The sequence below is a fragment of the Aquarana catesbeiana genome, linkage group LG11 (genome assembly GCF_042186555.1).
Source record: "Aquarana catesbeiana isolate 2022-GZ linkage group LG11, ASM4218655v1, whole genome shotgun sequence".
Lineage (NCBI taxonomy): Eukaryota > Metazoa > Chordata > Amphibia > Anura > Ranidae > Aquarana > Aquarana catesbeiana.
Window position 1 is genome coordinate 38,957,596 of NC_133334.1, and position 13,999 is coordinate 38,971,594.

The window sequence follows — 13,999 nt, forward strand, 5'->3', positions numbered from 1 at the left end:
GGTAAAAAACTTTCTGCATGCAGCTCCCCCCTTATACTTACCTGAGCCCAATCTCGATTCAGCGATGTGCACGAGAGCCAAGGCTTTCTCAGCTCTCGCTCTCCTCATTGGCTCAGAGACAGCCATTGGCTCCCACTGTTGTCAATCACAGCAAGTAAGGAGGGAGCGGGGGCGGGGCTGAGCCATGCTCCATATGTCTTATGGATACACAAAGCGGGCTCAGGAGCGAGCATGCACGAATGCTATGGGGGCAATCGGTGGGGAGGAGGAACCAGGAGCGCCAGCGGGGGGGACCTGAGAAGAAGAGGAACAGGGTTGCTCTGTGCGTAAGTACCAAAAACACTGAAGGAAGGATGAATGGGACTTTAACCACTTGCTGGCCGCCCTATAGCACTTTTACTGCTACAGGGCGGCAGCTGTGCGCCGTATCACGTGTATATATACACGTGATTGTGCACTTCCGCCTGCAGGGGGCGTGCGCGCACTACCAGCAGGCCGCAAAGCTTATCTGCGGGTGCCGGGCACTCAATGTCCTCCAGCACGTGCCGATCGTCAGCAATACACAGAGAAATGTGAACAAGACATATCTCTGTTCTGACAGGGGGGGGGGGGGGGTCGATCTTGTGTTTCTGCAAAACAGGGACTAGAATTCATCTCTTCCCCTAGCGAAAGCAGCACACAGTGAACATAAAAACACTGGCTAGGCACACAGTTAATCCTTTGATCCTCCTAGATGTTTAACCCCTTCCCAGCCAGTGTCAGCACAGTGACCGTATATATTTTTAGCACTGATCACTGCATTAGTGTCACTGGTTCCTGCAAAGTGTCAAAAGTGTCAGTTAGTGTCCGATTGCCTGCCACAATATCACAGTCCTGCTATAAGGCGCTGATCGCATTACAAGTACAATGGAACCTTGGATTGCGAGTAACGCAGTTAACGAGCGTTTCGCAATACGAGCACTGTATTTTTTAAAATTGTAACTCGGTTTGCGAGTGATGTCTCGCAAAACAAGCACGATTCAGGCCAAAAGCGGTGTGCAGTACAGCTTTTGGCCTGAGGTAGGGGGGCGCCGGAGCTGAGCAGAGGCGAACGTCACGTTCGGAAACTCACGGAGAGGCCCGAGTACAGCACAGCTGACCTCGGCAAATCTCGGGTAGGAAGTCTTCAATGGCGACCCTAGGGGGGGCCAGAGGGGGCCCTGACCCCCCCAACATTATGCTGGGCCCCACCATGTGCCCCCCAAAAAAAAAAATTTTTTTTTTTTTTTTTTATTTTTTATTTTTTTTTTTTTACAAAAAGGCAATTTCTTTTTGTTTGTATTCATATCGGATGTGCCGCATCTTACTCGGGCCACCGCTGGGGTAACACAGTCTCTATTGAGAGGGAGAAGGTCCCCAGTGGGTGATTCCTCCCCCCTCCCTCTGCTCGCTGACATTGCATAATGCGAGCGCTCACACAACCACGGCCGCTCCTCCCCTGCATCCTCATTGGCAGGGAGAAGAGCGAGTTGCAAGAAGGACTCCACCAGGACTCTCAGTTACCGAAAAAACAGACTGAGGGCAGGGGCAGGACAGCAAGAGGAGGCTGGGGAACCCCACAGTGGCAGAACACCAGGGCCCGGTGGCAAGACAACCTTTGCAACCCTGTTAGTTCTCCCACTGCTTTGGACCCTTATTTTTTCTTGGTATGCTGGTGACATATATCTCTTGTTCTCTGTCACCCTGGGGGGGGGGGGCCCAATACAGTAGGAAGGGAGCTCACTGCAGAACATGTGAAAGGGCCGCTGTGGGATCGTAGGGGTAAAGGGCCCCAGGATAGATAGATATATCTATCTATCTATATATATTTTATCTATATATATATATATATATATATATATATATATATATATATATATATATATATATATATATATTTGCATTTTATATTGCCCCCCTATTTTTGTCCCTGTCCCCCCATGTGCCCCCCCTAAATACGAAAGCTGGAGACGCCACTGGAAGTCTTTCGGAGGTTTGCCGAGGTCAGCCGCAGTGTCCTTGGGCCTTTTTGGCCATTTCCGAGGCTCTCCTGCGCCCCCCCGCCTCTGGCCGCATGCGGTATTGCAACCCATTGAAGTCAATGCGGAACTAATTATTTTCGTTTCCATTGACTTCAATGGGAAACCTCGCTTTGATATGCAAGTACTTTGGATTACGTGCATACTCCTGGAACGGATTATGCTCGTAATCCGAGGTTCCACTGTATAAAATAAAATAAAAAATCCATAAATATATACCATAGTTTGTAGATGCTATAATGTTTGCATAAAACAATGTATGCTTACTGGGATTTTGTTACGAAAAGCATGTAGCAGAATACATACGGTATTGGCCTAAATTTATGAAGAAATTTGATTTTTTACATTTTTTTATTGGATTTGTTTTATAGCAGGAAGTAAAAAATATATATATTTTTTTTTTTCCAAAATTGTCTTTTTTTGTTTATAGTGCAAAAAATAAAAAACGCAGAGGTGATCAAATACCACCAAAAGAAAGCTCTATTTGTGGGGGAAAAAAAAGGACATACATTATATTTGTGTACAGCGTTGCAAAAATTGTCAGTTAAAGTAACGCAGTGCCATATCGCAAAAAATGGCCTGGTCATGAAGGGGGGAAATTTTCCGGAGGTCAGGTGGTTAAGCGGAGCTGCAAACTACCCTACAGGAAACTGTACAATACACCAAACTACCCTACACTCAAAAAATCATTGCACAGAGCAGGTAAGTGTGACATGTTTGTTATTTAAAAATAAAAAATAAAAAAATGTAACCTTTATGGTCACTTTAAATCTTGTCCAGTCTTTAACGTAAATTTTAATATTTTTAAATCTGCAGCTTTTACTAAAACAATACAGGATAACTACGCTCTTTCCCTCTCTGAAGTTGTGTTCCTGTGTTGTCACCCTGTCACGTAGTTTTCTGACTTAAATTTTTTTTAAAATGCATGAGACGCACCGAGTCCGGCGGACAATTCGACCATGTGTGGGCTTCATCGGAGCTGCAGCGGACTTTTTCGGTCGAAAATCTGACGGACTTTAGATTTGGAACATGTTTCAAATCTTTACGTCGGAACTCCGCCAAACCCAGGTCCTACTGAAAAGTCCGCTCGTCTATATGCTAGTCCGACGGACGAAAACCGATGCTAGGGCAGCTATTGGCTACTGGCTATCAACTTCCTTATTTTAGTCCGGTCGTACGTCATCACGTACGAATCCGTCGGACTTTGGTGTGATCGTGTGTAGGAAAGTCCGTTCGTTGGGAAAGTCCGTTGGAAGTCCGTCAAAAGTCCGTCGGATGGTCCATCGGATCAGTCCGGTCAAAAAGTCCACTCGTGTGTACGCAGCATTACAATACAATTCAATACAGGAGGAATTACATGCAACAAATTATGAAAAAAAGGTGAAAAAAATGATTTTATTTTAACCACGTGAGCTCCGTAAGATTTTACCCCCTTTAAGACCACAGCATTTTTTGCTATCCAGCACTGCACAACTTTACCTGAAAATTGCGCGGCCATCCAACACTGTACCTTAATTTAATTTTTTATAATTTTTTTTCACACAAATAGAGCTTTCTTTTGGTGGTATTTGACCACCACTGGGTTTTTATTGTTTTATTATATAAATAAAAAAAGACTGCAAATTTTGAAAAAAAAAAAAAGCAATATTTTCTACTGTTATAAAACATATCCAATAAAATCAAATTTCTTCATAAATTTAGGCCAAAATGTATTGTGCTACATATCTAGTAAAAAAAAATAGGATTTTTAAAACAGCTTACCTGTAAAATCCTTTTCTTTTGAAGGACATCACGGGACACAGAGCCACAGTAATTACTGATGGGTTATATAGGTATCACTGGTGATTGGACACTGGCACACCCTATCAGGAAGTTCAACCCCCTATATAATCCCTCCCCCTTGCAGGGATACCTCAGTTTTGTAGCCAAGCAATATAGTGTATTAGAAGAGGGGCGGGACCTCTGTGTCCCGTGATGTCCTTCGAAAGAAAAGGATTTTACAGGTAAGCTGTTTTAAAAAATCCTATTTTCTTTCTCGAACATCACGGGACACAGAGCCACAGTAATTACTGATGGGATGTCCCAGAGCAATGCTACCTGAGGGGGGGGAACCACGACCAAGTAGGGTGCAATCAGACCTGAGGACCCTGTACCGCTGCCTGCAGCACACTACGCCCAAAGGCGATATCCTCATGCCTTCTCACATCCACCTGATAGAATCTGGTGAATGTATGAACTGAAGACCAGGTTGCGGCCTTGCAGATTTGAGCCATAGAGGCCTGGTGATGCACTGCCCAAGAAGCACCAATAGCCCTTGTGGAATGTGCCCTGATCTGAAACGGAGGAATCTTCTGTTTCAAACCGTAAGCTTGAATGATCAACTGTCGAATCCATTTAGAAATGGTAGCTTTTGACGCTGCCTGTCCTCTATTGGGACCCTCTGGCAGCACAAACAAAACATCCGTCTTGCGGATCTGAGTAGTTGCCCCTAGATAGGCCTTAACTGCTCTTACTACATCCAACGAATGTAGAGATCTCTCTTCCGGAGAACAGGGATCTGGAAAAAAGGAAGGTAGAACAATGTCTTGGTTTAAATGAAAATCAGAAACCACTTTCGGTAAAAAACTAGGATGAGGGCGTAGTACCACTCTATCCTTGTGTATAATCAAATAAGGCTCCTTACAGGAAAGAGCTGCCAATTCTGATACTCTTCTAGCAGAAGAGATGGCCACCAGAAAAATTAATTTCCTTGTCAACAAGACCAAAGGAATCTGACTTATTGGTTCAAAAGGCTGTTTCTGTAACACAGCCAGGACCAAATTCAAGTCCCAGGGGTTTAGGGGCGCTTTAACCGGAGGATTAAGACGCATCACCCCCTGCATAAAGTTTCGGACCAAAGAATGCGAAGCAAGTGGCCGCTGAAATAATACTGATAAAGCAGAAACCTGGCCCTTGATGGTACTCAAGGCCAGCTTCATCTCTAATCCCATCTGTAGAAAATCAAGGATTCTACCTATGACATATTTCCTGGGATGCCAACCTCTGGATTCACACCAGGTTATATAAGCCTTCCAGACTTTATGATAAATCATCCTGGAAGCTGGCTTCCTTGCATTAATCAAGGTAGATATGACAGGACCTGAGAGCCCACGACTCTTCAGAACGTGGGTCTCAATAGCCAAACCGTCAAATTTAGCGTTTGTAAGGCAGGATGGAACACTGGACCTTGAGATAACAGGTCTGGGCGTACCGGTAGGGTCCACGGGGAACCCACCGTCATCCTTACTATTTCTGCATACCAAGTCCTTCTGGGCCAAGCGGGGGCCACCAGAAGTACCGACTTCAATTCCTGCCTGATCCTGCGAAGGAGTCGTGGTAGTAGCAGAATAGGCGGGAATGCGTAAATCAGTGAGAACCGATGCCACGGAATCACCAACGCATCCGTCCCGCATGCAAGAGGATCTTTTGTCCTTGCACAAATCTGTCTATCTTTTTGTTGAATCGGGATGCAAAGAGATCTACATCTGGAACCCCCCATCTTTGGCATATGGCCCAAAAGACGTCGGGATGCAGAGACCATTCCCCTGGAAGTAACTGCTGGCGACTTAGATAGTCCGCCTGCCAATTTTCTATTCCCGGGATGAAAACTGCTGATATGCATGGCACATGCATCTCTGCCCAGACTAAGATCTGGTTCACCTCTTTTTGAGCAGCTCGGCTCCGGGTGCCTCCCTGATGATTGACATAAGCCACTGCTGTGGCATTGTCGGACTGGATCCTGACCGGACAACCCTGTAGCCTGATAGTCCAGGCTTTTAGAGCTAGATGTATCGCCCGGATCTCCAGAATGTTGATGGGTAAGGTCCTCTCTGTCTTGGACCATACCCCTTGGACCGCAGCCTGTTCCAGAACTGCTCCCCAACCTGACAGACTGGCATCTGTTGTTACCACCGTCCAGGTAACCGGTAGAAAGGATTTCCCCTTCTGCAGGTTTTCGGGTATGAGCCACCAATTGAGGCTCTGACGCACCGCATGCGACAGGTGCATCGGAAAGTCTAATGCCTGAACCTTCTTGTTCCAGGTCGACAGAATACTGTGTTGCAGCATTCTTGAGTGAAACTGAGCATAGGGAACTGCTTCGAATGAAGACACCATCTTCCCTAGTAGCCTCATACAAAGGCGGACTGAGGGACCCTTCTTGGTCCTTACTGTCAGAATCAGCTCTCTCAAAGCAGTGATCTTTGCCTGGGGTAGAAATATTTTCTCCTGGCTTGTATCTATAATCAGACCTAAATACTCCAGTCTTCTTACTGGTTTTAGGAAAGACTTTTCCAAGTTGAGGATCCAACCCAGGTGTTTTAGATACCCGACTGTGGTCCTCAAGTTTCCATTCAAAGAGGCTATCGACCGGTCTATCAAGAGCAGGTCGTCTAGGTATGCTATGACAGCTATACCCTGAGCCCTTAATCTGGCCAGAGGAGGAGCCAAGATCTTTGTGAACACTCGAGGTGCAGTGGCTATCCCGAAAGGCAGAGCCACAAACTGGAAATGGCGCCCTCCTACCTCGAAGCGCAGAAACTTCTGATGAGCAGGAAAAATGGGCACATGCAGATATGCATCTCTGATGTCTATTGATGCCAGAAATTCTCCTCCCTGCAGGGTGGGAACTACTGTTCGAATTGATTCCATGCGGAAGGATTGAATCCTTAGGAATCAGTTCAGATCCCTTAAGTCCAGGATGGGCCTGACATCCCCATTTGGCTTTTGGACCGTAAAAAGGTTGGAATAGAAGCCCAATCCCTGGTCCTTTGCGGGAACTATCATAATGACCTCCTGCGACAAAAGTCGCTCTAACGCTAGAAGGAGCGACTGCTTCTTCTCTGGGTCTCTGGGAACATTTGATCTGAGGAACCGAGGAGAGGGGAATTCCTGAAACTCCAGCTTGTACCCTAAGGTTACCGTGGAGATTACCCATCTGTCCTGGAAGTCCTCCTGCCAGAGCTCTGAGAACTGTCGCGGTCTTCCCCCCACTCGAGTGAGCGGGGGCGCCCCCTCATGCAGAGGTCTTAGTGTTTTGCCTAGTAGGCTTCCATCACCTAAGACACTGGCGTAAAAACTGAGGTATCCCTGCAAGGGGGAGGGATTATATAGGGGGTTGAACTTCCTGATAGGGTGTGCCAGTGTCCAATCACCAGTGATACCTATATAACCCATCAGTAATTACTGTGGCTCTGTGTCCCGTGATGTTCGAGAAAGAAAATCCCATTAAGTGTATATTATTTGGTTTGTGTGTAAGTTATAGCGTCTACAAACGCAGCTATGACTTTCTGACTGCCTGTCACATTTTCGTGTGACTGTGAAACTGTGGCGAGCAATCAGGGACTGGCGCTGACACCGGCTGAAAGTGGCACTATCTGATCAGTGATCAGTGACAGAGCTACTGTTAGAAATCACAGGGCCCAGCCCCCACCCACCACCAAATTACAAAAATTTAAAAACAAATTCCAAGTTTTAGTTTTTTTTTTTTTTACAATTTTACATTTTTCTATTTTTTAAATCATTTTTTTTTGCAACGGTGCTGGGGGGGCTGAGAGCTGGATGAAATATCCTGACATCTCACCTTTGAGACAGAGAAGGGAATTGAGGACACTGATTCTTAAAGTGGAGGTCCACCCTAAAAAAAAATTACATTAAAAAATTCCTTAAAAAAAGGAGGAAAAAAAAATAATTTTTTTTTTGACTCACCTGAAATGGCTGTTGCTAGGCAGTCTTCCTAATCTGCCTCTTCCTACGCCACAGTGATTTTCAGTCTTCTCCTCCCCGCGTTGTCTTCTGGGGAATGGGGCGCGGTGTGTTATGGGAACTGTGTGCGTCCCACAACACATCGCGTCCCATTCACAAAGCGCTGCGCGACTCGCGTATGCGCAGTAGGAAACGGGCAGTGAAGCCGTAAGGCTCCACTGCCTGTTTCCCTTAGTTAGGATGGCGGTGCCGGGACCCGAGAGCCGAGGGACGGGTCGGCCTCGGGCAGCTGAAAAAGCGGGCACCCAGGACAGGTAAGTGTGCTTATTTAAAGTGAGCAGCTACAGTGTTTGTAGCTGCTGACTTTTATTTTTTTTTCCCCGCCGTAACCCCATTTTAAATTTCTTTCTCTATAGCCTCATTTGCTCTGAAGATGAATGAACATGACATAGAGGCTCCTGTTCAGTCATAAACTGAAGCATAGTAAACAGAGTTTACTAGACTCGGTTATCAATGGACACAGGAGTGATCAGTACCGATCCCTCACTGTGTCAATTCAGAACAATGTCCCGGTCTGAACATGTCCCCGGAAAATAGGCTTTGTTCCGGGCAGGGGCGGACTGTGCCAGGAGGTTTGATCTTTCTCTATTTCTTTCTTTATCTCCCTCTCTCTATCCCTCTCTTTTTTTTCGTTTCTTCCTCCATCCCTCTTTCTCCCTTTCTTTCTCTCTCCCTGTCTCCATCCCTCTTTCCCTTTTTTCCCCCTTTCTTTCTCTCTCCCTCCCGCTTTCTTTTTTCCTCCATCCCTCTTTCTCTCTCCATCTATCCCTTTCTTTCTCCCTCCCTCTTTTTTTTTTCTTTCTCTCTCCCTCCCTCCATCCCCCTTTCTCTCTCCATCCCCCTTTCTCTCTCCCTCCCTCCACCCCTTTGTAGCACCCTCTAGGTAGGTGCTAGAGGTAGGATTTTTATAGGAAAGGTAAATTTAGGCAGGCCTGGCTGGCAGCCAGGGCTGTTTATTTTCATCTGATCTGGGCAGGGAGTGGCTCAGGGTAGGAGCTGGTGACTCACAGGCAGCATCACTGAGACCTCCCTCTTCTTTCTAGAATTTTCTGGAGGGCAGGCCTCCTTAAATACCCCGGGTCAGCCCAACTGGGGAGGAGTTGTCGGGTGGAAGAGCTGGAGTGAGAGAGTGTGGAGGCTGTCGGGGCCTTTGGGGGAGCTCCCCAGTCTGAGGGGGGCCTGGGCTCGGATGCAGTCGAGACCACCTTCAAGAACACGTGAAGAGGTCCTGAACCGGAGGCATAAGAGAGAGCAAGGAGAGGACAGCGGGAGAGAACACCACTAGGAAACTCCAGGGAGTACAGCTGGTCGCAGCCATGAGGGCTGGTGAGTGAGGCACAGTCGAGAGGACTGGGAGCTTGCAGTCTGAGATGGGTGCAGAACCAGAAGAGTGTGGTTAAAGGGGCAGTGGAGAGAGGCAGCTGCAACCAGGAGGGCTGGCAGGGCCTGAAGATGGCTCACTGGGCTCAGTCATCACGTGTTGGACAGCTAGCACCAGAGACTTTCTACAGTATTTTGCTACACTATAGGGGCGCGGTCCCTGCCTGCAAAGGGCAATTGCTAAAGGCCTGGCTGAGCCAATGTTGGGCCTAACCACTTTGTGCTAGCTGTGCCCGAAGATTAGAGAGGAAGCAATGTGCTAGAGGAGAAAGGAGTGAAGATTAAAGCGAAAGTGATGTGCAGGAGAAATGGAGAGTATATACACTGGACTGTATATAGTTGTCCCAAACAAGTTCTACCAATTCTGCTGGGCATCCCAGATTTCCTTTACCCCATCCAAGTTCAATCCCCTCAATAAAACAAAAAAAAAAACAAAGCATATGGGCTGTTCTATGTCTCTGAGTGTTTGAGAGGTGAATGCCGGGCTGGGCAGGGTGACAGACAATCCGAAATTTCAGCAGCCCCTACGGGGGTACCACTACACCTCTTTTTCTTTCCTTTCTCTTTCCATCCCTCTTTCTCCCATTATTTCTCTCTCCCCTCCATCCCCCTTTCTCTTTTTCTCTTTCTCTACCTCTCCATCCCTTTTTTTTTTTCTGTCTCCCTCCCTCTCTCTTCCTCCATCTCTTTTTTTCTTATTTTCTCGCTCACTCCATCCCTCTCTCTTTCTCTCTCTCTCCATCCCCCTCTTTTTTTGCTTTCTCTCTCCCTCTCTCTTTCTCTCTCCCACCATCCCTCTCTTTTTTTGCTTTCTCTCTCCCTCCCGCTTTCTCTCTTTCTCCATCCCTCTCTCTTTCTTTCTTTCTCCCACCCTCTCTCCCCCTCCATTCCTCTTCTTTTTTCTTTCTCCCACCCTCTCTCCCCCTCCATCCCTCTTTATTCTTTCTCCCACCCTCTCTCCCCCTCCATCCCTCTTTATTCTTTCTTTCTACCACCCTCTCTCCCCCTCCATCCCTCTTTATTCTTTCTTTCTACCACCCTCTCTCCCCCTCCATCCCTCTTTATTCTTTCTTTCTACCACCCTCTCTCTCCCTCTATCCCTCTCTTTTTTTGCTTTCTCCCTCCCTCCCGTTTTCTCTCTCCCTCCATCCCTCTCTTTTCTATCTCTATATATTACCACTTTCTCCACTAGGTAAGGCACCTCAGACTCTATTTAACCCCACCCCTTTAAGCCCTGCCCAATATTTTGCATAATTTAAACTACGCCCATTGTTTTTCTCTCCTGCCACACCCACAAACGAATGCCCCACCCCTAATTAAAATAATGCTCTGTCTACATTAAAAAGGTGTCCCTAAAAATTTTTGGAGGATGTTGTTGCCAACTATGCAGTACCTTGCACTTCAATACACCTAATAGGCTCCTTGTGCTGCTTCTCCCTCCCCCTTCTAAGCTCTAGTACTGCAAAAGGCTGATAAGCCAAATAAAAGGTACTTGCACTTCATGCATTTAAAAAAAATACATTTAATGATGCAATAATGATTACAGAGCTGTGTGAATGTGGTTCTTACACAGCTGCCTTGGATTTCAGCTTTAAAACAACATCCAGTTCTTCCCTCTGAAATAGAAATCCATCATGAAGCAGTCAGGTTTTGCTCCTCTGTGACTTTGTCTTCCGTCTTTTGAAGCCCCCTGTCTTTCAAGAAGTCCAACTCCACTGCGGAAAGTTTCGGGGTCAGTGCCACACAGTCGTAATCAAAGCTTTGGTCCAGAGCGAACGGTTGGATGTCATCATCTAGATGCTGAGGAGGAAGAAGCAAGGGTAAAAAAGGCAGCTGAAATCCAGTATTATATCACACACAGGGTTAGGAGGCACAGAACAGTTTTGTAAACCCTTGTAGCCCAGAGCAACTTCATTTATGGTTCCTGAACTCGTGGTTGCTGGTTCTCAGCACAATTAGTGATCAACATACGGCATGATGGATTTTGCTTTTAAAAAGTAGATAAGGCAGACGGAGGTGTGAAATGGCAACGACTGCTGCAAGAGGAGTGAGACTCAGTAGAAAAGGGCAGAAACAGAAAGGAGCTCCATTGGGGAGATCTTGCTGCATGACACTGGAGACATAAAATAAGCTCATTACGGTGGAAGTAATGCCAAGATAGAATGGGGAGAAGTTCAAATCCCTGTTTGAATTGCTCTCGGAGTCTATTCTAGGTCTTGGTAACTATTGTTACCAGTACAGAAATTAACATTTTTAAAGTGGTCACAGAAAAAGTTGATGTAGGGAAATCTTCCAATGGGAACACCAGTTCTGGAGATAGCTGCGATTCCCCTTTGTATGATGCATTTCTTCCTGCATCCTGTTGTGGCTTTAATAGCCTGCCAGATTTCACTTATAAGGTTAGTAAGGTTAAGCCATAGATGAGTTAGGTGTGACAGACAACCATCAATCCAAAGGTCAGTAGTGTGTAGGACAGTGTACAGAGCTCAGTAGTGTGTAGGACAGTGTACAGAGCTCAGTAGTATGTAGGGCAGTGTGCAGAGGTCAGTAGTATGTAGGGCAGTGTGCAGAGGTCAGTAGTATGTAGGGCAGTGTGCAGAGGTCAGTAGTATGTAGGGCAGTGTGCAGAGGTCAGTAGTATGTAGGGCAGTGTGCAGAGGTCAGTAGTATGTAGGGCAGTGTGCAGAGGTCAGTAGTATGTAGGGCAGTGTGCAGAGGTCAGTAGTATGTAGGGCAGTGTGCAGAGGTCAGTAGTATGTATAACAGTGTGCAGAGGTCAATAGTATGTACGGCAGTGTGCAGAGGTCAGTAGTGTGTAGGGCAGTGTACCGAGCTCAGTAGTGTGTAGGACAGTGTACAGAGCTCAGTAGTGTGTAGGGCAATGTGCAGAGCTCAGTAGTGTGTAGGGCAATGTGCAGAGGTCAGTAGCATGTCGGGCAATGTGCAGAGCTCAGTAGTATCTAGGGCAGTGTGCAGAGGTCAGTAGTATCTAGGGCAGTGTGCAGAGGTCAGTAGTATATAGGGCAGTGGGCAGAGGTCAGTAGTATGTATAACAGTGGGCAGAGGTCAATAGTATGTACGGCAGTGGACACTGGACAGAGGCCAGTAGTGTATACAGCAGTGGACAGAGGCCAGTAGTAGGCAGGGAAGTGTGCAGAGGTCAATAGTAAGTATGACAGCGCACAGAGATCAGTAGCATGTACGGCAGTGTGCAGAGGTTAGTAGTATGTACGGCAATGGGCAGAGGCCAGTAGTATGTATGTCAGTGGGCAGAGGTCAGTAGTATGTACGGCAGCGTGCAGAGGTCAGTAGTATGTACGCCAGTGGGCAGAGGCCAGTAGTATGTATGGCAGTGTGCATAGGTCAGTAGTATGTATGGATGTGTGCAGAGGTCAGTAGTATGTATGGAAGTGTGCAGAGGTTAGTAGTATGTATGCCAGTGGGTAGAGGTCAGTGGTATGTACGGCAGCATGCAGAGGCCAGTAGTATGTACACCAGTGGGCAGAAACCAGTAGTATGTACGGCAGTGTGCAGAGGTCAGTAATATGTACGCCAGTGGGCAGAGGCCAGTTGTATGTGTGGCAGTGTGGCAGTGTGCAGAGGTCAGTAGTATGTATGCCAGTGGGCAGAAGTCAATAGTATGTACGGCAGTGGGCAGAGGTCAGTAGTATGCGAGGCAGAGTGTAGAGGTCAGTATTATGTACGGCAGTGTACAGAGGTCAGTAGTATGTAAGGCAATGGGCAGAGGTCAGTAGTGTGGTGGGCAGAGGTCAGTAGTGTGTACGGCAGTGGGCAGAGGCCAGTAGTATGTATGGCAGTGTTTGTTTGCTGTGCCAACTTAGAGTACAGTGTGAAGTGAAGATGTCATATAGGGTATAACAGCAAAGAGAAGAGGCACACAACTGTTTTAAATGCATAATGGTCTTACAGAGCTGTCACCTTTTTAAAGGAGAAAAAAAAATCATCTGACAAGGTCAAAAGGTCCATCATAGCTTGCCTATCCACATCTTTGCCTTTTATTCCTGGTCTGGCCAAACACTGTGTCCTGGCTCCTAACACCGCTGGCAGCTGCTGCTTAGGTCTCCCGGGTGGCCTGGCCTTCGGTTTCCTTTACCAGTACAGATGTATGGCTTGTGACATTTTACTGCATTTTATTAAAGTTTTTAGGCTGCACTTAGATCGACGCCCTCTTGCATTTGTTTGGTTATTTAAAAGCTCCTACATTAAAAACTCAAAAAGTGCTCATTGTCTGTTATTGTGTGCATAATTCTACACGGCAACATCATTTTTATTGTTCTGCTTCAAAATGTTGGTTTTCGGTAGGCTGATTTAGCACAATAAAATAATAACAGTGGAAAAAAAAGAACAGTTGCCATCGTTACAGAACAGCAAAAACTTTTCTGCAAATGACAAACTGCTACCTGGCCCAGTTACTACTTGCTCCTCTCGTCTTATTTTGCCTCTTTGCTATTAGTTTATGTGTCAATGGGTAAGGGCACCTTCTTCTGACCCGCATTTCACTTTTAAGCTGCATTAACCACTTGCCGACTGGGCTCTTTTACCCCCCTCCTGCCCAAGCCAATTTTCAGCTTTCAGCGCTGTCACACTTTGAATGACAATTGCGCGGTCATACAACACTGTACCCAAATTAAATTTCTATCCTTTTTTTTCTCACAAATAGAGCTTTCTTTTGGTGATATTTAATTACCGCTGGTTCTTTTTTGCTAAACAAACAAATAAATACCGAAAATTTGGAAAAA

General features: G+C 46.4%; 1 protein-coding gene across 3 annotated transcripts in view; it reads right to left on the reverse strand.

Moving 5' to 3' along the window:
- Positions 1 to 10,741: 10,741 nt before the first annotated feature.
- Positions 10,742 to 13,999, reverse strand: part of IFTAP (intraflagellar transport associated protein) — a 66,750-nt gene continuing 63,492 nt past the window's right edge. For all 3 annotated transcript variants that reach the window (XM_073604182.1, XM_073604183.1, XM_073604181.1), the window contains one exon: positions 10,742 to 11,039. In XM_073604182.1, the coding sequence (XP_073460283.1) occupies positions 10,872 to 11,039 (168 nt within the window). In that variant the 3' untranslated portion in view covers positions 10,742 to 10,871. The remainder of the gene's footprint in view (positions 11,040 to 13,999) is intronic.